The following is a 26,402-nucleotide window of genomic DNA, read 5'->3' as shown; positions in this document are numbered from 1 at the left end:
GGTAGATATAAGGCAATTTCCAGAGGGTATCTAGAGTATCTGTGTTGCAGTACAAAAAAACAACAACCACCAGTATTGTGGCAAATAACAAATAAGCTTTTGTGAGCTAGAATCTACCAGATGCGTAGTGTAATTCACAGTATAGAGCCACATGGGGAGAACTTTAAGCAGTGAGATCAAGCATGCTTTGTTCTCCTGGCCCATGGTTGGTGAGCCAGTCTTTGGTTACGTAAATCTCCCTCATCTGAAATAGCTACTCACCAGCAACAATGGCCCACACAACCTGTGGAACCGCAGCTTGCAGCTGACCCAGATGCCAACTCTGTCCTCCCAACACACCTAATCAGGCAACACAATTGCAGGAACCAAAAATGTCAGCCACATCATCAAGGGTCAATTTACTTGTTCATCTTCATCATATACATTACTACCATCTGTCAGAAATGCCCGTCCACATTCTACACAGGGCAAACAGCCTAGCCCACATAGAAAAGAATCATAAGGGCACAAATATGACATCGGAAATGGTAGCGTTCAGAAACCTTGTGGGAAAACATTTCATTCTACAAGGATGCTCTGCTATTGATCTTGAAGAGGCCAAATGTGAATAAAGGAATTTCAAGGGATGGGTTCCAATGTGAAACTCCTGGATTATATTTAATCAAGAATTTCAGTTCTATTCTTTTGGATCTGAGTAGAGACAATGGTTTTATATCCTGCTACAGGTGTTAATTCACTCAGCATTGCCATCTTGATTGTTTTATCACCTATCACTACACTTGTTTTGTATACATTATAGCTCCAACTGAATTGTCATTGTCACTGTTTCTTGCATTTCATTTTCCTCCAACTTCACTGCTTACACACACTTACACACACACACACACACCCCACTAATATAATACAATTTAGATATGTATTTGCAACTGAGTATGCATCTTCATACATCTTGTGAAGTGGGCTCCAGTCTATGAAAACTTATAGCATGATAGTAGTCTTTAGGGGGCTACAGCACTCTTGTTGTTTTTGATGTTCATAAAGTAATAGGAAATTCCTTCTTCTGCTCAGGACCCAGGGGAGCAGCTGCCAGTAAGAGTCAATAATGCTAGGCTGGATGAATCTGATGGCCTCTCCATTTTCAACATCCATCCTGAAATTTCCAGTGGGGCTCCCAAAGGTAATGTTCTGTACATACACATTTGTTCTTTCAAATGGGCATCTTGGAATGCATTAAGAACCCATTTGCAAGCTCGTCGCCTAGAGATCTTTCACAGCCCCAGGGAAATCCTGCAGGATGAAAAGCACAGCACAGCTATCTGAAGCTCTGTTTGAATGCACTGGGGGAGAAAGCCACACTTGAAATAGCTTTTCAGTCTCCTTCTGTAGGAGTTACAGGTTGGTAGCCGTGTTGGTCTGCCGTAGTTGAAACCAAATAAAAAAAATCCTTCCAGTAGCACCTTAGAGACCAACTAAGTTTGTTATTGGTATGAGCTTTTGTGTGCATTTCTGCACATGAAATCTGAAGAAGTGTGCATGCACACGAAAGCTCATACCAATAACAAACTTAGTTGGTCTCTAAGGTGCTACTGGAAGGATTTTTTTATTTTGTTTCTTCTTTAGGAGGACAAGCAGAGGAGTGGGGTTGTCCCCACAAAATATGGCGGCTCTTGAATCCAGGTGGTGGTCAGGAAGCAATACGCAGCCTGAAAGCTGAGAGCTCTGAAGGCAAGAGACGTTCAAAAGCCAACAGCCCTATAGGCAGTGGAGATCTCTCCTTTAGTGCAAATGGAACACTGCCCCACCAATCACAATCTGACTTCAGTCTCCACCACCGGATGGTGCTGCCTATAAGTTTCATCCTTCTCAGTCTCAGTGTTGCCCTTGTAGAACTCAGCAGAAAAGAGGGTGGGAACAAAACTAAAATTAATTGGCTCTGCCTGTCATTGGCTATGGTTGTGCCTGTCACTGGTCCCTCGCCTTATGCCCCACCAGGTCCAATGGACACCAGTCACCACTGCCTGCAGCATGGGAAAGCAGATGCAACATGGTCAAGGGGTTTGTCCAGCATGACACAAACTGTTCCAGGCTAAGGAGCTAAACACAGGGACAGGTTCCCACAAAGGCAATTTAATGTGGTTCCCACTTAGAGGCAGGCTTACCAATGCAGCTAAGCAAACCCTCACAAGTAAGCATGCTTCTGCACATGTATCACTTTACGGCACAAGTCTGATGCACATTCAAAAGCACAGCAGAATGCTTGTTGGCGCCATCTGTCTTCACTGATCACTTTCAATGAGATATGCAAATGCACATCCCCATCCACAAACAAGAACCAATGAGTCAGATGTGGACAGCGGTGTTGGGTGAGCTGCAGCAGATAGGACTCCACTACCACTGCAGCGCAAGTGACTGAGGAAAGCCAAGGAGGCCTTGTCTTCACCAGCAGCAACGGAGGAAGGTGTTAGGTCAGATACCCAGCTGTTTAGTGGCCAGGGGGATCCTGTGCAGCCTGGATCCATGCTGCTGGTGTGTCACTTTCCTGCTTGGTGCTGTCTTTCCTGCCTGTCTCATTATGCCCTGCTAGCATTAGCAGGAAGAAAATGCTGCTATGAGTTGATGGGACAGACATTAAGCTGGTGAGTGCCTGCAGATTATTAGGGCGATGGGATGGCTGACTAAGAAAAGGTGATTAGTGACCCATGAGTGTTGGCTTCTCTGAGACTCAAATATTTTTCCAAGCCGTCTCCCCAGTGACCCTCCTGGTCCATTGGAGCTCTACAGAACTGACATTGCTGATCTCAGTATCTTACATTCTAGTAATTTAAGAAAAGCTGGTTCAGCATTGTCATGAACACAGGCCACTTCTGGCAACCAGCTTACTCATTCTGATTCATTTGCACAAAGTTTCTGCGGAGGTTGTATGATGTCCATTGTTCATTGAGCATTCACACCCTGATTTGTTTGTGTCAAGGTTATATGGCTTTCCACCAATCTAATGTCACCCCACATTTTCCCATAACTTTCCTTACAGCAAAAAGTCTATTTTGTGTTGTGTTTGAAAGTGGGTTTGTTGTGTCTGAGAGTCAGAACACTTTAATCCACTTTAACTTCACAAACTTCAATTTGCCGGTATTTAAATGAATACTGGCAGTCTGGAGGCATCCATAGAGCAGCAATTCACCTGAAATGTGGGGGAAAGTGTATTGTGTAGGCAGTCTGCATATGTTGCATGGTTAGTACAGCAGAGGATGCCTTTAAAATTGTAAGTCACGCTTCCAAAATAACAAGCTGACGCTAAAGAATAGTAATTCATTTAGAAGCATTTTAAAATAAGCTTTCAGTTTCTAAAACTTGAAGACTATTTTAAATTTTAGGAGCTTGAGGTACAGAAAAAAACACTAAGATGGCAAGACCTGTGATTTCATAAACAGAATGCTGGCAGCCCTGAGAAAATTCACTATTGATCTAACTTATTTGGACAAAAAAAGAAAGAAAGAAAGTCCTCGTTACATGTATTCCCCAGAGTCCTTTCTGTCATATATTGGAAGAAGGGAACACTCTGTTCTTCTTTCATGCCCCCAAACCTCCTCCAAGGAATCTCTTGTCAAAATGACTTCTACTAGTTGCCCAAAGGACTGTATTCAGGCTTGTTAACCTCATTCTCCAATCCACATGATCAAACCTACAATCTTCATAATATTTCTACCTCTTTTTCATTAAATACGTAGATCCATGACTCACTGTCTAAGATTCCCAGTTCAGGAGAGGATGCAGTCATTATTTTGGCATCATTCTCGCTACCTCACCCTCTACTGTTGTGTGTGTTTCTCCAACAGTTCCGTATACTGAAATGCAGCAGTCATTTCCCATCTGTTCTTCCCCTGTCTTCCTGGATTACAATAAGAAGGTACAGGACACTGGAGCATCTCTGCTTCTGATGGGTAGTTCAGGTTAATACAGGGCTGATAGGGGGAAGAATTAATGTGTTTCAGCAACAAGGACTACCAGAGGGACCACCAGAGCCAACTTCCCCCATTGATCCCATAGCAGGTAGCACACCAACAACAAAAGAGTCTGGGTTGGCATCAGTCCTCCCATGGAAGAGAAGAACACTTTCATCTCCTCCCTCTAGGAGGAAGATGCAGCAGAAATGCAGATAGATGACGCGATTCACTTATTCTGTGTGGCTACAATCAACCACTCTTTGTATCTGGAGGACCTACATTCAAGTGCGTGGATCCAATCGTTTGGTTTTATGAAGCATAAAGTGATGGGGGGAGGGGCACGTGACTTGAAATGGGGTAAATGAAGAATGTGGAGGCGTCAAACACCTTGGAAGAGCACTGATCATAAATGATAGGTTTCATAATCCTGTGAAGAAGTAAGAGAGACTGAACAAAAAGATTTGGGGAGAAAAATCTTAGGGAGCAAAGTCCCCTGGCTTGGGGGGGGGGGTGGAGTTCCGATGAAATAAATGGAGAAGACATTTATAAGAATCGGTTTGGGCATTGCAAGAGAAGCTTGGCTTCTGTAAGCAAGCAAACCTTGTGCTTCTGATGCAATATCCAAAACCAATTCTCAGAGGACCTGAGGCCTCCCGCTCATCCAGCCATGGAACAAGGGCAGCTCGTAAGGAATTTCGGCCCTTTTTGTGAATCTCTTTCTAATTCTATGCAGATTCCTAGGTTCAGATGAGCAATGAAGCAGGACCAGTGGTTGAGAATATGCCTTGTATGCAGAGGGTCCAATGTTCAACCACTGGCATCTCCAGCCATGGCAGTTTCAGGACAGGGACTACAAAATGCCAGGCAAGATAAACAAGGCATTGTGATCCGATATAAGGCAGCTCCCTATGTAATTAATGACTAGAGGCGGGGGAACGGAATTGTCACATGCAAAATGTACCTTTCCCCATTATTCAGGCTGATTGCTAATGGAGTAGCAGGATTCACAGAGGGACCCCCTTTTTAGTTGGTAGGTCTATCCCTCTCAAGAAACAGAGACAATCTAGGATTCCTACGTTGTAAAACTTGGGGAGCGGAGGCAGCTAGCCACCTTTTTCTCATTTTCATTATTTTATTAATTTAAAAAGTATGTACACACATATAATCAAATACACCCACATATGCAGTGGCTCAGGGATATAAATACTAATTAAAAAACTACAAAAATTTTCAGCCTTCTCCAAAGGACCCCTCGTATAGCTGTTTTGTCAGACAGAACGAAAAGGATCATGTTATAAAAATCAAAGATGACTGATATCTAATAGCTGAGAATGAAGTGCAGAGGGAAAAGATTTGCCAACTGTATCTACTAAAATAGCAAAACATGGGCACAGGAGGCAGGAAAAAACCTTTCACGCTTTCTGAGGTGTGGAAGCAATTTAGCACCAAGGACAGTTGCGCTTAACCCAGCTAAATAGTGTGAAGGCACCAGGATAGAAGACTGCGGCTTCTGCCTCCTCCGCCCTGCAGCTCTCTTAGCAGGATTCTTCTATGCCAGGGCAGATGTTGTTACTATGGTCGGAGCATCCACAAGTGATGAAAAAGAGCAGTTTTCCTGATCCTATACACCAAAGGTACAAGAATCAGTTGCATCTGTAGGAGATGGAACTTTGATTTCTGCCTCCAATAGTTTACAGCAGGCATAGGCAAACTTGGCCCTCCAGATGTTTTGGGACTACAACTCCCATCATCCCTAGCTAACAGGACCAGTGGTCAGGGATTATGGGAATTGTAGTCCCAAAAACATCTGGAGGGCCGAGCTTGCCTCTGCCTGGTTTACAGCCTTGGTTAAGCAGTTCCAACAAAGGGAGCGAATCAAAAAGCTCAAGGACATCAAACAACCTACCCTATTTAATAAATCAGGCAGGCAAAGCCTTCTGAGAGGACGAGGAAAGGGGCCCATATTACAAGTTTACACCAGATGTGCCCAGAGAAATGATGCTTGGGTACCAGTTCTTCTTGGAATGCTTAAACATTGAACTTTGCTTTATACGGGTGGAGCATGAGCTACTGCTGCTGATGGCAAAGTTCACTCCATCCACTGAACAGAAGGGTGCCAAGTTCAACAAAGTATCCTCCCTGCTCTTGTTTTGCTTGTGCTCTGTTTGTGGTGGTAGTGTTTTTAATTTGTGTCACTGGAAATAGGAGCAATTAACATTCTTAGGTGGTGTTTACGGGTTCGTTAAATCAAGCAAACATCCCAAGCAATTAGAGGAAAGGGGAAGCAGGTGAATTCCCAACGGCTGGGGAAGCAGGTAGCTTGGCGGATGGGTTCGGGCTGTGCAGTTGGATCTTCATTCCCGACACCTGGCAGCAACCACAAGCTGAAAGGAAGTTTCGCCCTTCCAGCAGAAACATAAGCAACAGGTGCCACGCCTTTCCTCCCCCCTGCCTGCAAAAGCCACCCTGGATTGACTGGGATTGAGAAGTCAATGAGAAGGATGGGAGAGAAATGGTTGAAGGAAAGAATATGTGCTACAAGACCTTGAGGAGAAGAAAGGAAGGAAGGAAGATGAGCAAGAGCAAAAGGCAAAATGGTACAGACAATGACAAAGAGAAAGCACCAAAGGGGTGGTGCAGGAGGGATGCACACAGACAAGTGATACTGAAGCAGGAGATTGGAGACAAACCTGTCCAAGCTTGATACAAGGGCATTTTCCCTAGCAAACCATGCAGCTTTGCGGCGATTCCTACACCCCAGCTGTGTTAGTCCCAGGACTGCCATGGTCCCAGGCACCTCCACATCTGCATTTCTCCCGGACCGGCACGGCTTTCCCTTACAGCGTGGCTGGCGGCACCATGTCTCTGTGGAATTAGTCCTGTCAGGGAAGATATTGATTTGGATGCTGATGTGTTAATACGTGGCTGCTTTCAGCAAAGCTTCCTTCCTTCCTCCATCCCAGACAATAGACTGGAGGACTAACCTGCCACTAATCACACAGGAGGTGTGTCTATGGCCAGACGTGCTATGCAAGGGGATGAGGCAGCCTGCAGACAACACGGAGCATCTATTGTGCTCCTTACATGTTCTAAGCCTATCCCAAGATGCTTTTAAAACCACAGCATTGGTGACTACGGATATGAACATTCTTTATGTGCACAGTAGCTATCAACTCAGACACGGCCTCAAAATATTTGCACGTTAACTGAGTAGTCAGAACAAAGGTGCAGAATAAAATACTGATTACAGTATTGCTTTTTTGTGGGCTCAGAAAAGTTCTTTGGTTTCTTGTCCAGCCTATCAGAAATTTGTTTTTGACCTATGTTACAGTCATAGCATGTGTTGTCGACAAGATATAATAGAAAAGCAATTTATTTATTTATTTATTTATTTATTTATTTATTTATTTTTAAAAAGTTGTTTGTTTTTGACCTTTGTGGGGATATATTCTTAAACAGTTTCATTTGTCTTCTGTCAGACTAGCGACTTGCCAAGTTGTCCGTGGGCAGGATCTCGAGGTACTTAGCGCTGGAATTGAATAAACTTGGTTTAGGTCTTTAAGCATAACTGCCTGACTGCTAAAATGTTGAAAAATATACAGGGCCCAATATATGCCCCACAAAGTACAGAAAGAGAGAGAGACCCCCAAATACTTCTCTTGAGGGTTCTTAGCTGGCTTCAAGTGTATTGAAATGAGTCCGTGTTTACATTCTGAGCATGTTTGACTGAATCAAGCCTTATGAATTCCATGGGAAGGGAGAGAACAGTAGCGCATGAGTAAGAATGTAGTTGGAAATGTCAATTAGGACACAGCTAGCTCCTGCTCAGGTTCCAGCACAAAGAAAAGCCCGAGGGCACTTCTGACAGAGAAACTGCCAGGGGGGAGCAAAGCACTGTACATGTTCCATTACCAGCTGCCCCAGGGCCACATTACAGGTAAGCAGAAGCTGTGAGCAAGTGCAACTAATGCTGGATAAAGCTAAGAAGCACAGGGGTCTGGAGGGAAGGGCTTTCCCCCAGGAAAATGGTTCAAGAGTTGTTCTTGGTTTTTTGCAAGAGATCCATCAGTGGGTGCCTGTAAACTGGGGAGGTACAGAGAGGGACAGGGTGTGTGAAATGAGAGGGGTTTTTTTTGCATTATCTCTCAGCATTCACACAGGGTTCGCCTGCATTCTTTTCTTCAACACTCTCCTCCAAGAAAAGGGGAGGGGCGGGGGAGAAGCCTGAACCAGCAGATTCCAGAAAAGTGCAGCCCTTCACTTTGCGATGGTATGCAAGGATATTAGAACAAGTACAAGTCTCTCTTGTGCAGCTGTAACTTTCTTGGGCAAACCTTCCACACGAAGTCCTCCCACCACTGCAAAGTGCTTTGAAGCTGAGGTAGCAGGAAGGAAATGTATGTGCTTAACTCTTCCCTTGATAGTCACCCTCCTCCAAGTGACTTTTTTTCTGCTGTTGTTGTAGGCCCATGTTTACTTCACAAATGTTAGTCTGGAACTATACAGTGCTAAAAGCAGCTGGGATGGGTTATCTGGGTAATTCTCCTTTTCTCTGTATCTTCTGTAAACCTCTTATAGATTGAAAATATGTTTCTTTAAGCAGTAACCACAGCAGAAGAAAACAGCATAGATAGGTAGCGTAGTTTGCAGATGACATCGAGTATTTAGAATGGTGTATATACCTAAGTGAACTGAAGAGAAAAAGATCTCTTCAGACTGGGTGAATGAGCAACAAAATTATACATGGAATTTGTCAGGGGGAAAAGCCAAACTAGGTGCAACTTTAATTGTATGGATGCAGTTAACACGCACATTTTTGTTTCCCTGTCACAAACTTGACAAAATTGGCTTTCCAAAGCTGCCGTTTGCATTTCAAGCAGCAATGTTCCCTAGGGAGGCTTCCCCTTGAAATGATTCTCTGAAGCTGCTTTTTGTGGTTTTAGTTCAGAATGTGGCAGGAAAAGAACAAGTTTTCTACCCTCCTGTATGGTCCTGAAGCTGCTCTGAGGCCCCTGCGGCTGCTATTTATGTAATTAACATGTGTGTGCTAATTGCGTTCTCACAATGGCATATTTAGTTTGACCCCCAGCATAATGTGACCAAGATTGAGGCAAAAGCAAAAAAGAAAATGGGCTAATCAGGAAAGGGACACTGGTGGCAGCACCATCACATTGATTCCAGAGGTCATATTCAGGGTAGAGCTACATAGCTGTCAACTTTCAGATTTGAAAATAAAGGATCAGCAGCCTCGAAAATAAGGGATCAGCAGCCTCAACCTGTCCTGGAGATAGTCTACAGGATATCTAACAATCCGGGATAGCAGCGGGAAACGGTGCTGGAATAAGGGAATTTCCCGCAAAAAAGGGAAGGTTGACAGCTATGTAGAGCTATATCCTTGAACAAGAGAAATAACTTTCCTCCTCTCCCAGCTCACGCCCTAAATCTGTCCTCTGGGTTCCCTCAATCCTCCAGAGCAGATTTGGGAATGGTACGGGGCGTATGCAGGGAGAAGAGAAGAGGGCAGCCCTGCTGTGCAAGCAGAAGTCATTCTGCTCACCCAACTGTTTAGTTCAATAATACCACCCATGTCTAGCATTGGGAGGGAGGGCACATGTTAGAGTATATTAGGAGGAAAATACAAAGGCAATTATTCAGGACAGACAAAAGGAAACATTTCTTCACACATAGATAAAACCATGGAATTCAAGCCATAGGATGCAGAGATGGCCACCAACATGGTTTGAAAAGGGTGTTTGACGTATTCATGGAGAAGGCTATCGATGGCCATGTATTGCCTCCAGTATCCCAGTGACCTACTGAAAACTGCCCCAGGCCCACTTTATCATATAGCTTCGTGTCGCCATATTTCTCACTGGGATTTATGTGTCAGTCTGATTATGCTCCCTCCCCTTAATTCACAGATCCTATTTTGATCATCAAAGCCGTATTTGCTCTACAGAAATGAATGAACAATCACCCCAGCAGAAGGAGCTAATGATACACAGGATGCTTACAGCAAGGATAATTAGGCATGTTGCTAACTTGTTCGGAATAAACACGTGTGCGGCAGAGCAAACCACACACACAAAAAAGGGAACAGGAAGTGATGAGCATAAGGCCAGAGCAGAAAGAAAGTGGCAGACATTTAGAAGCAGATATGTTAAATTGTAGTCATAATGGAAGGTAATGTCTTAAAGCCTACTGGACCAGTACTGGACCAATCCTGCATTTAGATGACAGTCTGCGCAAAGGGGCATCGGGAACATAATTTCAAAAAACAGCAGAGAAGGCAAAACTTATCTCTATTCAAGGTTTCTCTTGGCAGAGGCGAAAGCTGTGTTTCTCTCCAAATCTGTCTATACTAGCATAACTCAGCCCTTTTCCTAGAGTCTGGGATTGGGTATGGGGAACCTTTGGCCCTTTGGTTGTTGCTAAACTACTGAACGTTGCTGATCATTGTTCCTGATCTAGAAGGTTATTCCAATAGATTCCAAAGAATGCATGGGAGGAGTCACATCATGGCTCCACCCCAAACCATGCGAATGAAGAAGATTACAACAAAGAAGAATAAGCCTCTGTCTTTGTGTTGGGGGAACCTGAAAGCACAGGGTTCTTGGTCATGCAGAAAAGCCCTCTGCACATATAACGGTGCATGCAGGACTTTTTGTAGTGATAGTAAACATATGTAAGTCAGGAACGGAGGCTAGCATGCAGTTAACCCGCCCCTGCCCACCATACACATTCTAGGAGTAAGGACATTGTGATGTCCTCTAGCTATTTTGGACTCCATCTCACATCATTCCTAACCATTGATCATGCTGACTTGGGCCAATGGGAGTTGTAGTTCACAGAATCTGGAAGACACATTAGCTGCTATTCTGCTAGAATGAAGATCTGAATATAGTGACTGTGACTGCAGCCTCCTTAATAATTAAATTAGCATCCATTCAGTGGGGAATGTTTCTTTTGAAAATTGTAAAAAGCAGAGACAGAATAATCTGTGACAGACACAATTCTTCACTTTTTATTCTGATTCTAGAATACTGAGGAGTTTCTATTTGAACTCCTGTTCAGTTGTCATATGTTCCATGCATCCACACAATTTGATGTTCCAAAGAACTGTAACTCACATCAGCAATACTGTGTCCAGTACTGTGGACACCACTCCTTTCTTGGTGTTCTTGCTCTTTGTATATGATCTGTGCCCAGTCACTACATTTAAAAGTTAGGGTAGTTATCCAATGTGAATTGCTAACATTGGCATGTAGGCATGTAGGTACAATGGACAGTACCACTGAGACAAAGCAAAGTATCAGAGGCCATAGTCAACATTTCGGTCTGTTACAATTTCTTGTCATAAATTTGGCAATATATGTTTCTGAGCAGTGATTGGGTTTTTTAGGTTACCCAGCTGTCTATGTGCCAGCAAAGGTCAGCTCCTTGTGACTTCTTTGCTCTTCCCAGCAGATCACTCTTGACAACAGTTTGTAGTTCCATTGTGATGCATTACAACACCCTCAAGTGTGAGCTGTAGGCAAAAAGCAGTGGTGTTCTATCTTGTCGCTTGTGTTATTTCTGTTGAAGCAGTTGTATTCTGGGAACTGACCTGGCCCTTGAAATCTGGTACTCTACTGTGTTGCCATGGTATTTAAGAAAGCGGAGATCAAATTGCTCAATTTGTTGTCACTTACTAGTTTGTATAGTGATCTGAATCTATTAAAAGGCATCATTCTGGAGCAGATGCATTGAAATCCATTCAAATCTCATTCTGCTTTCCACCATTCTCTCACAAATTTAGAAGGGGTCAATATATAAAAATTGGCTTGATTTGCACTCATTTCTGTAAATTACCATGTTTATGCAGCTATATAAATGCCAATTCCCACCAAAAATTTAATTTAGTATGTATGTATGTATGTATGTATGTATGTATGTATTAAATTTCTATCTCGCCCTTACTGCCATGAGAGCCCATGGCAGCAAGCACCAAAGCAACAAAACAACACAATTAAAAGTAAAAAAAAATACTTAAAACATTTAAAAACAATAGGAACATCTGAAAACTTTTAAGAACATCTAAAAAGATGTAAACTGTTAGAATATTTAAAAGCATAGCTAATAATTTAATTTGAACGTTGCCAAGAATAGCATCTTTTAACCAACAAATGCCTGGCTTAACAGGAATGTTTGAGAACTCCTCCTAAGGGAGATCAACACAGCTCACCAGGGTAGCATCCCACAAGTGGAGAACCACCACCAAGAAGGCCCTGTCACAGGTCAGTGCCAAAGCTAGCAGCCAATGGCAGCACCCAGTGGCAACACCCAGCAACGTGAGATTGGTAAAGTGGGGGAGAGGGAACCTACAAAAGGAGAGAGAGAGATCATGACAATGCAAGTTCAGTTATTCTGCTCGAACTAGCAAGCAACCATCTAAAGCAGATGGTTGTGGTCAGTCTCCCTGGGCTACAGTGGGCCTTCCCAAGCTCAGCTCCAGGGAGAAGCTCCAGGGAGAACTGCTTCTATTTCAACTCCTCTGCTCCTGCTCCAGTGTCTGGCTCAGGAAAAGAACTACTATAGCACCTGTCCTTGAAGGATGTTCTGTGAAGCCCATTTCAGGGAGAGACGCAAGTGTTCTGCTATACCTTCCTAGCCAGAGAAGAGGGGTAGTAAGTGGAAACTGTTCGGCTCCTGCAGTGACTGCTTCTCCGGCCCTGAGAAGTTGTACAATGCAGGAACTTGTTTATTCTGCTTCCGCTTCACTATGTTTGTGTGGGGAAGTTTGGGGCTGTGGAAACTGGGATCAGGGTACTTCAAACTCCAAATCTCCCCCCAATCCCAGACACCATAAAATTTGGCAGGCTTCCTCACTGCTAAGACTTAGGGACCTACTGAATACTTTTCTTGTGCCAACAGGCCTATTGAATTGATTTCCAACTCCCTCAACCATTCCTCATAAGGCTTGGATTTCAGGCCCTTGATCATCTCATTCACATTCCAGATTGTCAATATCCTTCTTAAATTGTGGCACCCAGAACTGGACACAGTACCCCAGGTGTGGTCTGACCAAGGCAGTATAGAGTGGTACTATTCTTCCTTTCACCAGGACACTATACTGTTGTTGATGTGGCCTAGAATAGCATTAGCTTTTTTGCAGTAGGGGAGACCTAAATCAAGTGATGTGGCAAAAGGGTAGGTGATGGGCTTGAGTGCAACCATGTGCAGGTTGTCAACTAGAGCTTTCTACCTACTAGGAGCTCAATTGGCTTGATCATACGTCAACCAAGGGAATTCCCACACCCTCATCTTTCCCATGCCTTTTCCCCAAGACACAAGCAGCAGCTGGAAGAGTGCTGATTAGGTTTAGGGGAGTGAAGTCTATGGGTAGTTGGAGATGACTGCACAAAGGTTAAGAGCAGCCAGACAGCTCAGAAGGCAAGGGACATGAGTGGATGGGTGTACATTGACAAGAGATTATTTGGTCTGTCACGTGGTCTGACTTCCAAATTGGTTAGGAAGGAGCTATAAATATAAGCAAATAAATATTAATAAATAACAGGGCCATCAACAGACAATAGCAAATTTCTCTATTGGTTATTGCTTCAAATGAAGGGAAGCTAATCTTCCTTTATGGATGCTATAAAGTGTATTAGTGCCCCTAGATTATCAGCTGATTAGAACAAATAGCATGGTGTAATGGTCTCAGGTTCCATTTGTATTGCCAATTTGCAAATTCAGACAATACAAAATGGGAGTGGAGGGGGATATTAGGTGAGCCAAACAGGACCTATAGCGACATTAACATTTCCATTACAAAATGGAAACTCTGGAACTGTTATGATAAAGGCTGTCTCTACTAAGTCGAATTTGTGTGCCAAGTCAAAGTTGGGAGCAGAATGCCTGACCAGATGGCCCTTTATTCTGATCCAGCAAGACAGCTCTTACATTCTTAGGATGCTACAGATATATAGCAACATTCAGGGGAAGTATGTGGTGCAATCCTCTTAGGGCAATACATTTGTCCTCCCACAAGCATCAGTGCCGGAAAGGTGATACCCATTACAATCATAGTGCAGCTTTTGATAGTGGTTCAGATCAACTAGGATATTTTTCACACTAGGGGGAAAGATTCACTTGGGGGGGGGGTGAATGTGACAGGGTCATGAAACTAAATCCTGATAAGTTAGAGGCCTTGTGGATGAATCGTTTACTGTTTGAGATCACAGAATTGTAGAGTTGGAAGGGACCCTGAGGGTTCTCTCATCCAACCTCCTGCAATGTGTATGTCAGTTACCTGTTGTGGACAGGGTTGCGCTCCCTCTGAAGAAACAGGCACATAGCTTGGGAGTACTCCTGGATCCATCATTGTCACTGGAGACTCAAATGGCCTTAGTGGTTAGGAGTCCTTTTTACCAATTTCAGCATTAGCTGCAGCCATTCCTAGACACGGATACCATAGCTAAAGGGAGCCATGCACTGATAACCTTACAAATGGAATATTGCAATGCACTTTATGTGGATTATAATGCAATGACAGCCACAAGTATAGATGGATGAAACTCTTGTGTAGAGTTCAAAGGCCATACTGGTGGTCAACTAAGTTCTGCTTGGTAGGTTCACAATTACGTAACCATCTGGCATGATAGTAAGGCATGGGGTGAGATCTCCAAACCAAATGAGGTGGTGCAAAATAAAAAGACTAGAAGATGAAGGCCAGGGTAACAAAACAAATTAGCAATGGTCTTCTGAATGCTCACACTGTAGGAAAAAGAAGAGTCTGCTGCTGGATCAGGCTAGTGGCCCATCTAGTCCATCAGTCTGTTCTCACAGTGGCCAACTAGATGCCCTTAGGAAGCCCAGAAGCAAGATCTGAACACAACAGCATGCACCCCTCTTGCAGTTTCCAGCAACAGGTATTGAGAAGCATGCTGAGGCAGAATGTATCCATCAGGGTTAGAAGCCATTGATAGCCTTATCCTCCACTAATTTGTCTAATCCAAGCTGCTGGCCATCTTTGCCTCTTGTGGAAATGAATACCATAGTTCAGCTATGCACTGTGTGAATTAACAAAGCAGCCTTTGCCAACCAAGTGCTCTCCAGACGTTTTGGACTACAACTCCCATCAGCCCTAACCACCGTAGTGAAGGCTAGAGTAAAAAGGTAATTCAGGGCAGGCATAGGCAAACTCGGCCCGCCAGATGTTTTGGGACTACAATTCCCATCATCCCTGACCACTGGTCCTGTTAGCTAGGGATCATGGGAGTTGTATGATGAGAAGAAGAAGCCAGTGCCACTATCACCAGTGCCATATTTCTTAGCTTCCTGTGAGAATCTGCCCAGCTACTGTTGTTGGGGAACAGAAATACAGGGCTAGATGGCCCTTTGTTCTTATTCAGCAGGACAGTTCTCATACATTCGGGGGGGGGTGCTACAAATTATAATATGATATTTAGAAAAAGCATGTGGTATGGTCCTCCTTCAACATGTAAGACTTCAGCATGTAAGAATGTAAGAGCACATTACTAGCTGCTCAAAACAAAATGCTAGGATAACACAGTAAGTCCTAAGATGAGCAGGAACCAATTCCAACAGAGTATCCATCCAAATATTCCAAAGAGTGGCTTCAAAGTATGCACTGAGCATGATCAGCCAGCAATCTCATCAGAGGGTCACTTTTGTGCAGCATTAGTGCAGGCACAGGTATAGCACTGGTATAGGGCAGTATACAAATTTACTAGTACTACTACTAATAATAATAATGGTAGAAATTATTATGAAAAGGACTGGAAAATTAAACAACCAGTCTCATAATCTTCATTTAGAGCAACACATGCAGTTCTGGACAATGTTCACCTCCTTTTTCATAATAAACAAAGATGTAGAAACACTGGAAGGGGTCTTTTTTAAATAGTAATAAAAAAAGAATGGAAAATGAAACAGACAGGGCTTCTTAGCTTAGGAGAAAAATGAAAACCGAGATAGGACAAGGGGTAGGTTTTAGAGAAACATGATTGGTGTGAAGAGAGTAAATAAAGGGCAACAATCTCAAAATAAAAAGGGTCCAAGGCCATCCACAGCAGATGTAAGACAAACAGAAGAAATTACTCTCTCACACAACATATAATTAACCTGTGGAACTCATTTTCACAGGACATTATTGCCTTCAGCAGATAAAATAAGCGCACGGAGAATAGGTCAATTGATGGCTATAGCAAGCCATAATATCCAAATTGCAACTTCCATGTTCAGAGACATCACTTCTCTGGCTATCAGATGCTGAGGATTAATGACAGTGGGTGGGTATTGCCATCATGCTGTGCTTGTCAACCATCATGCTGTGCTTATATCTGCCACTGTCAGCCGAGAGAATGCTGGCCTAGAACACTGGCCTGTCGCAGCATAGCAAGCCCTCATCCTTGGCCAGCCTAGCCACCCTAGAGATGACCATTTCAGACTTGCTTGGGAGGCGCAGTCTGTGATAGTTATGGTGCTGCCCACAGACGAAGTGACGTATTTCCTCCAGTTGGAGGGCGTAAATTCATGTAGCTTGCAACACAGAAAACAAAAACCCACAGGCTCCGTGGAAGGTTTGCAGGTGTAATCACCTCCATCGTTTTAGTATCAAGCAGAACGAAGATGGGTTGTTCAAAGAAACTGGCCACAAGAGAAACAAAGGCAGAAGAAAAAAGGCAGGCCAGATAAAAGGGCTAAGTATGCACAAGGTCCACAGCAGGGATTAGCAACCTGGAAACATGAATCACACAGGAGAGGAAAAACAGTCGGAAGCAGAACAGATGGGTGTGCAAAAGGAAATGAAGAGCTGCAGGAGACAGTGCTATTAACTTTATTCACGAAGAACAAAACCTTTATTGCACCAAAGACAGTTAAATCAATATTTTCCCAATGCTATTTTTCCACAGAAGCAAATGGGTGTGTTTTCCCACAGGAATGCTGCATTACCTTGAACAGGAAGGATGGGTTGTCTACGTAATGGCAAGAAAGGGGAGAGATGCTGTCTATGAGGCAGAGTCTAACAATGTGGAAATTGCTTTGTAAATTGTAAGTGGAAAGCTCTAGGGCAGGGAAGAGTACCAATAACTCAGCTGCAACACCTATCTTCATGAAAAAGTAAGTGATGCTGCATAGGACAAAGCCTTGCCGCATCAGGTTCCTCACAGGACAGGACATCACTGGGCAAGACAGGACATCATCCACTCTCACATAGTGACATGAGGATATCACATTTTGGCTTTCATTTGGTTTGGGCAGAAGCTCATGGAATTGCAGATCCATAGTAGAACTGACTCATACTTCCCATGCACATGCATCATCACTGAACACTTCATACCACAAAGACTCTGCTATTACTCTGGCCTGGGTTATTCTAAAAGTCTCTGTCCATGAGAACAAGATCGATGGCATCAGTCAATGATTTTCAAAGAAATAAAAGAAAAGTGTACAGCACCATATACACACCACAGGATTATTTTGCTGAAACAACACAAAATAAATAAACAACAACAACAATTTGTACCTAAGAATACTAAGTAGAACTTAGTTGGATACAACCCAATAAAGAGAATTATCATAATCTATCAAAATCAGATTCCCTTTGTTCAGCAAAAACCATGAACCATCTGTGGCCCAGAGACTCAGGCACCAATCCTACAAATGCAGTCGCTCTTACTCTCTCCCTGCTTTCTCATTGAATTTTCTTTTTTAAACTTCCTTCCCACTCAAAGCTCCACCTTTTGCCCATCTCTTCCCCATGAGATCCAGCCAGGACAGCACTTGTCTGGTAATAAGCTATATCCAGTAATTAATGTTTTCACAAATTACCGAGAAGCGAAATTGTGGGCTTTTTTCCCCCTACACAAAAGACTCTCGGTGAAAACATGTGTGACCTTGCATCTAGGAATTCAAAACAGTTATGCAAATGTTGTCTAAAATTAAAACGCAGAATCCCCATGCGAAGTATTAGCTCAGAGTCATAGAAAGAGAGATTGGCATGCAGGGAGAAACATGCTCAGCGGAAATCCAGCAGGAGAAAAGTAGAACCAGAATGTGCATCTTTGGGTTGCCAGACATGGGCAAGAAAAGCTCAACCACCTTTCTAACTGGATTTTCACTTTTTGAAATATGGCAACCCTAATCTAGATGTCTTAATACTAATGGTTAACAAAATGGCGGGCATAGCTCAGTAATCTCTGTTGATCTGAGTTAAAGCACAGTGTAAAAAACAGGAGCAATACTAATACCATTTCCCACTCAAGTATCACAAAGTGCAAGAACTCCCTCGCCATCTTCACAGTATTAGGCACTGCATTTCTGATTTGCGTGCATTTTAGTCATTTGGGAATTATCAAACCTATCGGCAATGAGTTCCAAAGGTCAGCCGTCCACTTCAAGATCTTCACACACAGCAGCAGTAGCATAGGGCCTGCTTCTGATTATGCACATGGGGAGCGCCTATCACATCACACAAGTCTTTCCCACCTGACTGGTACCTAGACAGGAGGGGAAGTCCATGGGAAAGGGCCCTGACCATGGGGCTGCATCACCCACATGGAGTTAAACAGGCCCTGGGATTGCATCACAGAAAAGGGGCTCTCACACCACTATGTGTGAAGCAAGGGGGGAAATACTTTCTGTAGACCTGCAGCAAATTTCTGTATATTACAATTTCATTGCTCTAAAATTATGTGAAACTGTTTCCTTCTCCGTTGGTCCAAAACTACACATTATTTTAAACACAGCAATCATTTTCAGATTATAAAATGGAGCTCCATGGGGAGATCCAAAGACCTTAAAAGGGAAGGTATGAAATGAATACCTTCCCAACCTCTACTAGTGTGTGGCAGCAATGTGAGAGTCAGTGTGCTATGGTGGTTAGAGTCCTGGACTAGGACCTGAGAGACCAGGTCCAGAAGCTTTTCCAAATGAATTTGGATTCCTGTGTAAACACACCCACCCGATGCCACTGACCCATATGCTCCTTTCCTTTTAGCAAACCATGTTTTCGTTTCACCCCAGGCCTCCTTCACATGTGCACAATTGCATAGATGTTGCTCCGCTGCATTGTTATCCAGTACAACTACAGCTTGTGTATGAATACTATAATCACATGAGAAAGGGCTAGTGGTCAGATGAGAAAGACCCAGACAATTATTACAGTCCCATCAGACATGGTGGTGATTGAGAAGTGAAAGGCCCATGGAATTGGCCCCAATCGTGTTGCTTGGGAAAACACACATTCCACAGCAAGGTGAGTCAACAACATGTAGAAATGATTCGGTATGATTAGGTACAGGCATACCATTCAATATGGAAGAGTACATTTCCCATGTTTGTTGTTCTTTACTTGTGTGAACACTGTTGACTAGTGTGATTCTGAATCTTCCAATTTTTTTAGCATTGTAACTTTCTAACATCTGTTGCTCTGTTTCTCATCCTAACTGGATGTTAACTCAGGAAATTGTTGTTCAGTTGTGTCCGACTCTTCGTGACCCCCATGGACCAGAGCACGCCAGGCACTAACTCATTAATTAGTTCTCATCTTTATCCAACATTTCTATAAGCAAAAACACAAAGCAAAACACCCTTCTTGCATAGGAGGCTGCTTACGTTCTATTGCCTTTCAAGTACCTTGTCAAGTTCCTCAGTGTTGTTTCTGACACATCTTGTAACACATGAAGCTTTCAGGTCATGGGGAATGTGGCCTATCATCAGACATCCCTGAAAGTCACTCCCTTTAGGTATTAGCAACTGTTGTCATGCTCTGACAAATGTGGTCTCAGGCTGCTTCATCCATTTGCTGATTGTTGCCTGTGGAAACCCATTCCACAGCGAGTGAGTTAGGCCCCACTCTGGCATTGTTCTCTGTAGCCTCATGGGCCCCACCAAAATTGTTCTTCAGTAGTTGGTCTGCACAGTGCAGCAGTAAGATATACAAGCGCTGAATCATATGACACTTTCTGGTTGTGCTATTCCTTTCCACATTAACGCCATGCCTTCATTGAAGCCCTTGGTGCAGACATGGGATGAAGTGAGGGAGTAACTCACATGATCCATATGCTGTGACTCTTGTAGACTACAGGCAAGACAACATGGAGTAGTTTTTTGTGGTGGCAACCACTGGTGTGAGCCAAATCCTTTCCCTTTGCATTAAACCCCCTTCTACCGGTACTCAGTCACTTGGTACCATTACAAAGAGCAGTCATGACCCTTACTTCTGATTGCTCACTTTCATGGGGAGTTACAAATAGATGGCAGTCCTGAAAACTAGGCCTCTATGGGAGTCAGGCATGGGCAAGTTCTATATACAATGCGATGTCCTTTTTTTGAAAAACTTTGCACGCTGAAGGTATATGAACCCATTCAAAATGGGATGTCAAAAACTCTCAGTTGACACACAGCAGCAAGAAGGAGCCTGCAGGTTATAAACTCAAAGATCATGGGAGAAGCTGAGCCCTTTGATAATGTATGCCTCTGTGGTGTGGGACAAAACAAAGCTCAGGAGTTGTGCATAAAATCACGCCATGGGGCAGGAAGAGACTACCCAGGCTGCAAACATCCTCTCAGTGTGAGCCACTTGGAACCTGCAGTTTATATGCTCCCTGTGTGACTGAGAAAGTCAATCATTTATAGATACACATATTAAGAACAGAACAAGCAGATGTTTTGGACCATCCACACCCTTCAGCACAGTGAAAGGCAAAGCACTCAAGACAGCCTCTGACCAGCAGAGCCATGTCCCCCACAGCATGGGATAACTGTTTTACAAACTAATCACAGAAAGAGAGCGTCAAAGGTCTTAGTATTTTACACACCTAATGTGAAAAAGATAGGCACAGCATAAAAGAGCTGCAGACAAGGGGGTGTATTCTGAATTCATATAATCTGTGGACATTGCCTTTGCAACAGTCGCATCATCTTGCCCTCGCACAGGAAGACAGCCTCAGGTTATACATATTACCTAAATGTGGTGTTGACTGAAGAAGTGGCTGGGAGAATTCTAAGTTCCGAAAACCTTTCCAACATGGAAAGACAATCTCCATTTGAAAAACTGCTTTCTTTTGCTCAGCTTAAGAAAGAAAGCCCTACACCATATATCTTTTCTAGAAACAGCTCGAAATCATGACTGTGGGTGTGGTTATGGACAGATGTGCTGGCATAGCCATGCTTTCAAGGTGTTTCTTGGGAAGGGCTTTATTTCCCTTATGAAATATGCTTTAAAAACTCTTATGTCAGAACTCTGTAACTCAATACAATTCAATACAAATTCAGAGAACCACAAACGCCCCTTTAGTTCTGACATGTGGCTATGAATGCTGATGGGAAAGTTGTAGCGACACGGAAAGGATGACATCTTCCACTAACCATCTTGGTTCCCTTTTACTTTATGGAAGAACTGCTTTCAATTAAACCTCTTGGGAAGCTCATCTATGCAACGGGGGATGGGTTACATTAAGTGATTTATGAAAAATCCATTTCTATAATAACCAAGGAGTTCAGAAATTGGAGGGGAGGGGAGGGGAGGGGGGAGGGAGAGAGGAGGAAGAGAACTGAGACTGAGTATTTCCATGCAGATGCTTGATTTATAAGAAATCTTCAAAGACAATAGTCATGGATGGAACGTAAGATCCTCAAAAGCCTCCAGCCACAAAAAAACCCTCTCAAGCTAAAATTAAAAGTTTTGAGAAGCCACATGTCATGTCTGTCTGCAAGATAAGCTCTAGCCATGATCTACAGCCAGTGCCAAGTGATATAGTTCTGTGGGCTTTATTTGATGATATTGCTGTAGCCCATTATATCAGGGGGGAAATCAGCTGCAGATGCTTGAGTTTCCCTCCCACAAAGAAGGGAGATGGCTTCACCTCCTCCCTACCTCAGTATTTAAAGGTACATATCACCCCTTGCAAGTTTGCAACCTCTGCATTATGCAGCATAAGTAAGGGTTTTTTTATGAAAATGAGACAGATGATACCCTGAAGAAATAAAACCTCCTCTCTGGTGCTTACTCCTGTCATTCTTTCCATCTTCCCCTGTACCTTTCTGCCTTCCTGGTGTTTTAAAAGGCACTACAATATCCAACACTAATTGCTGAAACAGTTGCCTAAGCTTTGATTGCTCTACAGTTGCATTAAACAGTGTCCAGATAGATAGATAGATCCTTGCTTGTCCATGCTACTCCTGTGGAAGAGGGAAGAAATGCAGGCTCTCCCTTCTTCTTCTTCTTCTTCCACCTCCTCCTTGTACCCCTCCCCTTCCTTTGATTTCATGGGTGTGGCAGGGTTCAAACCTCTCTTTCTCTCAAACACAAGTGTATTGCATCAGGGAAGCAATGAATAAGGCAAGGATCATCTCACCTACAAGTGGGAAATGCTAGCTCTCATTTAATCACCCATTCCATCCATTACTGAGCACTTTAGCCACATAGTATTTGTCTGTTCCAATATATAGTAGAAAACAGGAGAAGCACAGCCATTGGTTAATGGAACATATATATAAGGCACATTTCCAAGCACAGAGTACAACATAAACTTTAGGATTTTATCTTCGAAATATACCCAAACCTAATCTCCAATTCTTCTTCTGCATCACCTTTCAGCATTTTAATGATGGTGGGGGTTTTTTAAAGGCATACAGCTGCCAAGGTGTTAAAAATCTAGGTTGTGCCTCTGCAAGGCCAGTTAGGTATAATGTTTCGTTCTGTGCATTCCGGTTACAGGCACAAACAAACTATAGGCATAGATTTTGAAGAGGGGAGGCTAAAATTGGATATATGTGCTTCTACATCTATCCTTCTAGAATACCACATATACATTCAAATACATATGATCAACATAGATGCATGGAAACAGATATGTACTTCAGAGTCCACCCACACCCAACTCCCAGCCCCAAAAAGGATTCTGCTATTTGTCCTTTTGCAAGCAAAAATACAGGAGGGGATTCCCCAGGAAGCAAATAAACCTCCCTTAAATTTGGAAACACCAACTTCAGATCATGGTCATCTGTTATCTGGCTTTCCTTTCCTGAATAGTTGAAAGGAAGAGCAGGAAGGGGGTCAAGGATGGGAAGAGAGGGGTTCCTTCATTTTCTCCAGGTTTGGTTTATAAGGTATAGGTTTGAACTTCTATGTGTTTTATGAGCATGATCTGTGTGTGCGCGCAAGCAGTATAACTCTCAGGGTAGAATGGAGCTGCATGTGTGGGTGTGTCTGAATAGAGGTTTGCACCTGTGTGCAGTTATGTCTATGTGTGTATGAATGAGTGGGTATGTGCATGGGTGTGTCTCTTTGTGTCTGCAAAAGTATGTGCACTGAATTGTATATTGATAGGTATATTTAGATGTGTGGGAAAATGCTCTATGCATCCATGGAAATGCACTCAGGGGTGTGTAAAGGGGTGTGGCTGGTGTCTGAAAGAGTGCCTTTTTCTTTTCTTTTTTTAATCCAGCACAGATTTATAAATGTGCATGAAAACTAGGAAGCATAAAAACCCACCCACATACATAGAAAAAGTGTAAGAGCATAACCATGAGGTGGGTAGGATATTAGCCATGTGCTCTCCTTTGAAAAGATGGTGACTGTTCCTCTCACAAGCCTATCACTCCCAAAAGCTTCAGAGACTGCTGCTACCTTATTTTAAAATATGTTAAGCCTCTCCACTCACTGCTGTGTCATTTTTGCCTTCCTCCTGCTGCCTTTTCATCCCACATATGGCTACTGAATATGCTCTGCTGGCTGACTGCAACATGTTCTATGTCCACTCTGCTTCAGGATTTAGTGAATGTACCACCAACTGGAGTGTGTCTAAAACACACACACACACACATTCGGAAATAGATGCTATTGCAAGTGGAAGTTCCCATTCACCAACCCCACCCTAGAGATCTTCCAGACCACCTTTCTAACATATATGTTGGCTCTGAAAGGCATGCCGCTTTTCAAAATCCAGATATTCAGTAGTCACAAATAACCATTTCAATCACCACAGTTTCCACCCACCCAACACCCTAGATGCTGCATTATGGAACAAGCTGATATACTGGAAGGAAGCTGCCAGATGCAAGATTTTTTTTATAAAAAAAAAAACGCAACCTACTGAGATTTCTCTTTTAAAACCTATACATAAACAAAATCCTTTTTCCACACATCAAAGACACCCAAATCCTGGTCCAGTTTGAATAAATCAGAAGTTAGACCACATGATGAATAAGATAAATTGCTCTCCACAAAGAAGGATTTGGAGCAGACTTGACCATTGACCAGCAGTGGAGTTTAAAGGTGTGTGGAGGGGAGGGGCAGAAGGCTGTCTGAGGGCGTCTTTACAATTTTATCATTCATTGCTGGAAATGAAATGCCTTCTCAGTTTTTCCACAAAACCCCACTTGCCCCCGCCTCAAAACCTTGTGGGCCAACAAGAAATTAACCAGTTTCCACCAAGTTCATATACTGTTCCATCTTCCCCATCCCACCGTAGCTGAGAGCTAACAGAGGCGTGGTCCTCTGTCTCTTTTACCAGCTGGTGCACAGTTGTCCAAGTGTCCCCGGCATGAAAGGAATTGCAGAGGGAACCCCAGCCCACACCCCTAATCTCTCCTAGCAGCTCATTTGTTTCCCCCACCCCTAAGAAAAAAAAATTTTAAGGCAATGGGAGGAATGGTAGAGCTATTCTTCTTCAAGTTGCTTAAAGAAAAAGAGAAGGAAAACCCACACCCATCTTCCAAGCTCCTTCTAATCTCTATCAGTACAATCACAGACAGAAAGCATCACTCAGCTAAGATTCACATGGTATCTCGGGAAGGGGGTGTATGAAAGGGAATTGCCTCAACGCTCCCCCTCTCCATTTTCCTCTCTCCTTCCTCCCATCCATATCCACACACCCTCGACAAATCCGAAATAGACAATCCTATGCCACGTACATTCCCACGACCCCCCTCCCCCAGGTGTGTCTAACAAGGATATCCCCCTTATTGCTCCCCAGTTCTGATCATTAGGCAGCCTTCCCCCCACCCACCTACCCGCCAACTCCACGGGAGGCAGAGAAAGAGAAAAAACCACCCCTCCGTTGCATACATGGAAGGGGTGTGATCTGAGCCTTCCGTGGGAAGATGCTAAAGAATTGCAAAGGAAGCAGTTTCCTATATTAAGAAAAAAAGAATATTTCTTTCTCTCCTGCACGCAGATCCAACGCACATTAAGCCCACAAGTCTTAGGAATTTCTCGGCGGAAAAGAGGTAAAAAATCTCCAGCTCTACCTGTTTTGTTCTTCTCATACAGCACAGCATGATTGTATTGTCCCCTTTCTTCCTTGTTGTTCCTTCCTTCTCCTCTCTCCTTTTTCCTCCTCTCTCTCTCTCTCTCTCTTATCTCTCCCCCCACCCTCTCCACTCCCTCCCCTCCCTCTTTCTCGCTCTTCGCACACACTCACACACACGCACACCCTCACTCTCACAAACACGCCAGGGCAGTTAGCGGCAACTGTAAGGTCCACAGCTATTGCTCATCACACATGCTCTCTCGCTCGCTCGCTCTCCCCCTCGCTCCCTCCCTCCCTTCCTCTTTCCCAGAATTGTTCACTGGCAGCTCTCAGTGACTAGTCACTTCCCCACCCCCAGCCCCCTACCACCACCAACACCACCACTATCAAGGCAGCCACCCCCTCGCAAGTCCTCTGCCAGCCTCATGAATATTTAAACCTATCCAATCTGGACCCAATTACCCGGCGACTTTCCCACTGTACAAAATTTGCGGGGTGGGCGTGGGGGGAGAGAGAGAGAGAGAGAACATTGCAGACTGCTCAGGGGGTGTGGCAACGTATGGTTGTCAAAAGGCAGCTGTGTTTCGTAGTGGGTCGTTTTTTTAAAAAAAAGGTGCAGAACTCATTCACACCGTAGTGGTTACAGAAAGGAGCAAGCAGGGGCCACAGAGGTGTGCCTGTGTAAAAGAAAAGTAGTAAGTCAACGGCTAACGCATGCGGTGTGTTACCAGTGTGACGTGATGTGGCATAGTATAGACTGGAAGACAGCCCTAAGGGTGGGCTGCACCCTTCAGCCATATGCAAATATAACAAAAGTACAGGCAGATTTCACAAACACGTTGGCAACCGGGAAGCACCATGCAATTGCACGGAGGGCAGAATCACTTGTCTTTAAGATGGGTAGGATCCTGTTATGTGCTTACCCGAGGGGTCACTTGCAGAGATTCAGGCACATTTTGACATATTCAGGTTGCACCGTGACAGTGCGGCATAGTGGTTAGAGGGTTGGGATTAGGTAACCGGGCAACCTGGGTTCAGATCCTTACTTCAGCCATGAAACTCACTTGGGTTACTTTGGGCCATTCACAGTCTCTCAGCCAAATCTACCTCACTGGGGTGTTTTGAGGATAAAATGAAGAGGAAGAGAAGCATTGACACCACCTTGAACTCCTTGGGGGAAAGTGGAATGGAAGTG

At 43.7% G+C, this 26,402-nt stretch overlaps 1 protein-coding gene and 1 long non-coding RNA gene across 2 annotated transcripts in view; one reads left to right on the top strand and one right to left on the bottom strand.

Moving 5' to 3' along the window:
- The window catches only part of GAP43 (growth associated protein 43), a 53,528-nt gene extending 28,009 nt beyond the window's left edge, over positions 1-25,519 (bottom strand). Inside the window, exon 1 of the mRNA XM_083609311.1 lies at positions 25,206-25,519. Within this exon, the coding sequence (XP_083465437.1) occupies positions 25,206-25,235 (30 nt within the window). The 5' untranslated portion in view covers positions 25,236-25,519. The remainder of the gene's footprint in view (positions 1-25,205) is intronic.
- LOC310761709 lies at positions 7,631-11,098 on the top strand. The gene is made up of 3 exons (XR_014547682.1): positions 7,631-7,881; positions 8,410-8,480; positions 9,866-11,098. It is a non-coding gene; the product is annotated as an uncharacterized lncRNA (long non-coding RNA).
- Positions 25,520-26,402: the final 883 nt, after the last annotated feature.

Source organism: Podarcis filfolensis, assembly GCF_964270895.1.
Source record: "Podarcis filfolensis genome assembly, chromosome: 4".
NCBI lineage: Eukaryota > Metazoa > Chordata > Lepidosauria > Squamata > Lacertidae > Podarcis > Podarcis filfolensis.
Note: the sequence above shows the minus strand (reverse complement) of the source record. Positions and strands in the feature narration are given on the sequence as shown.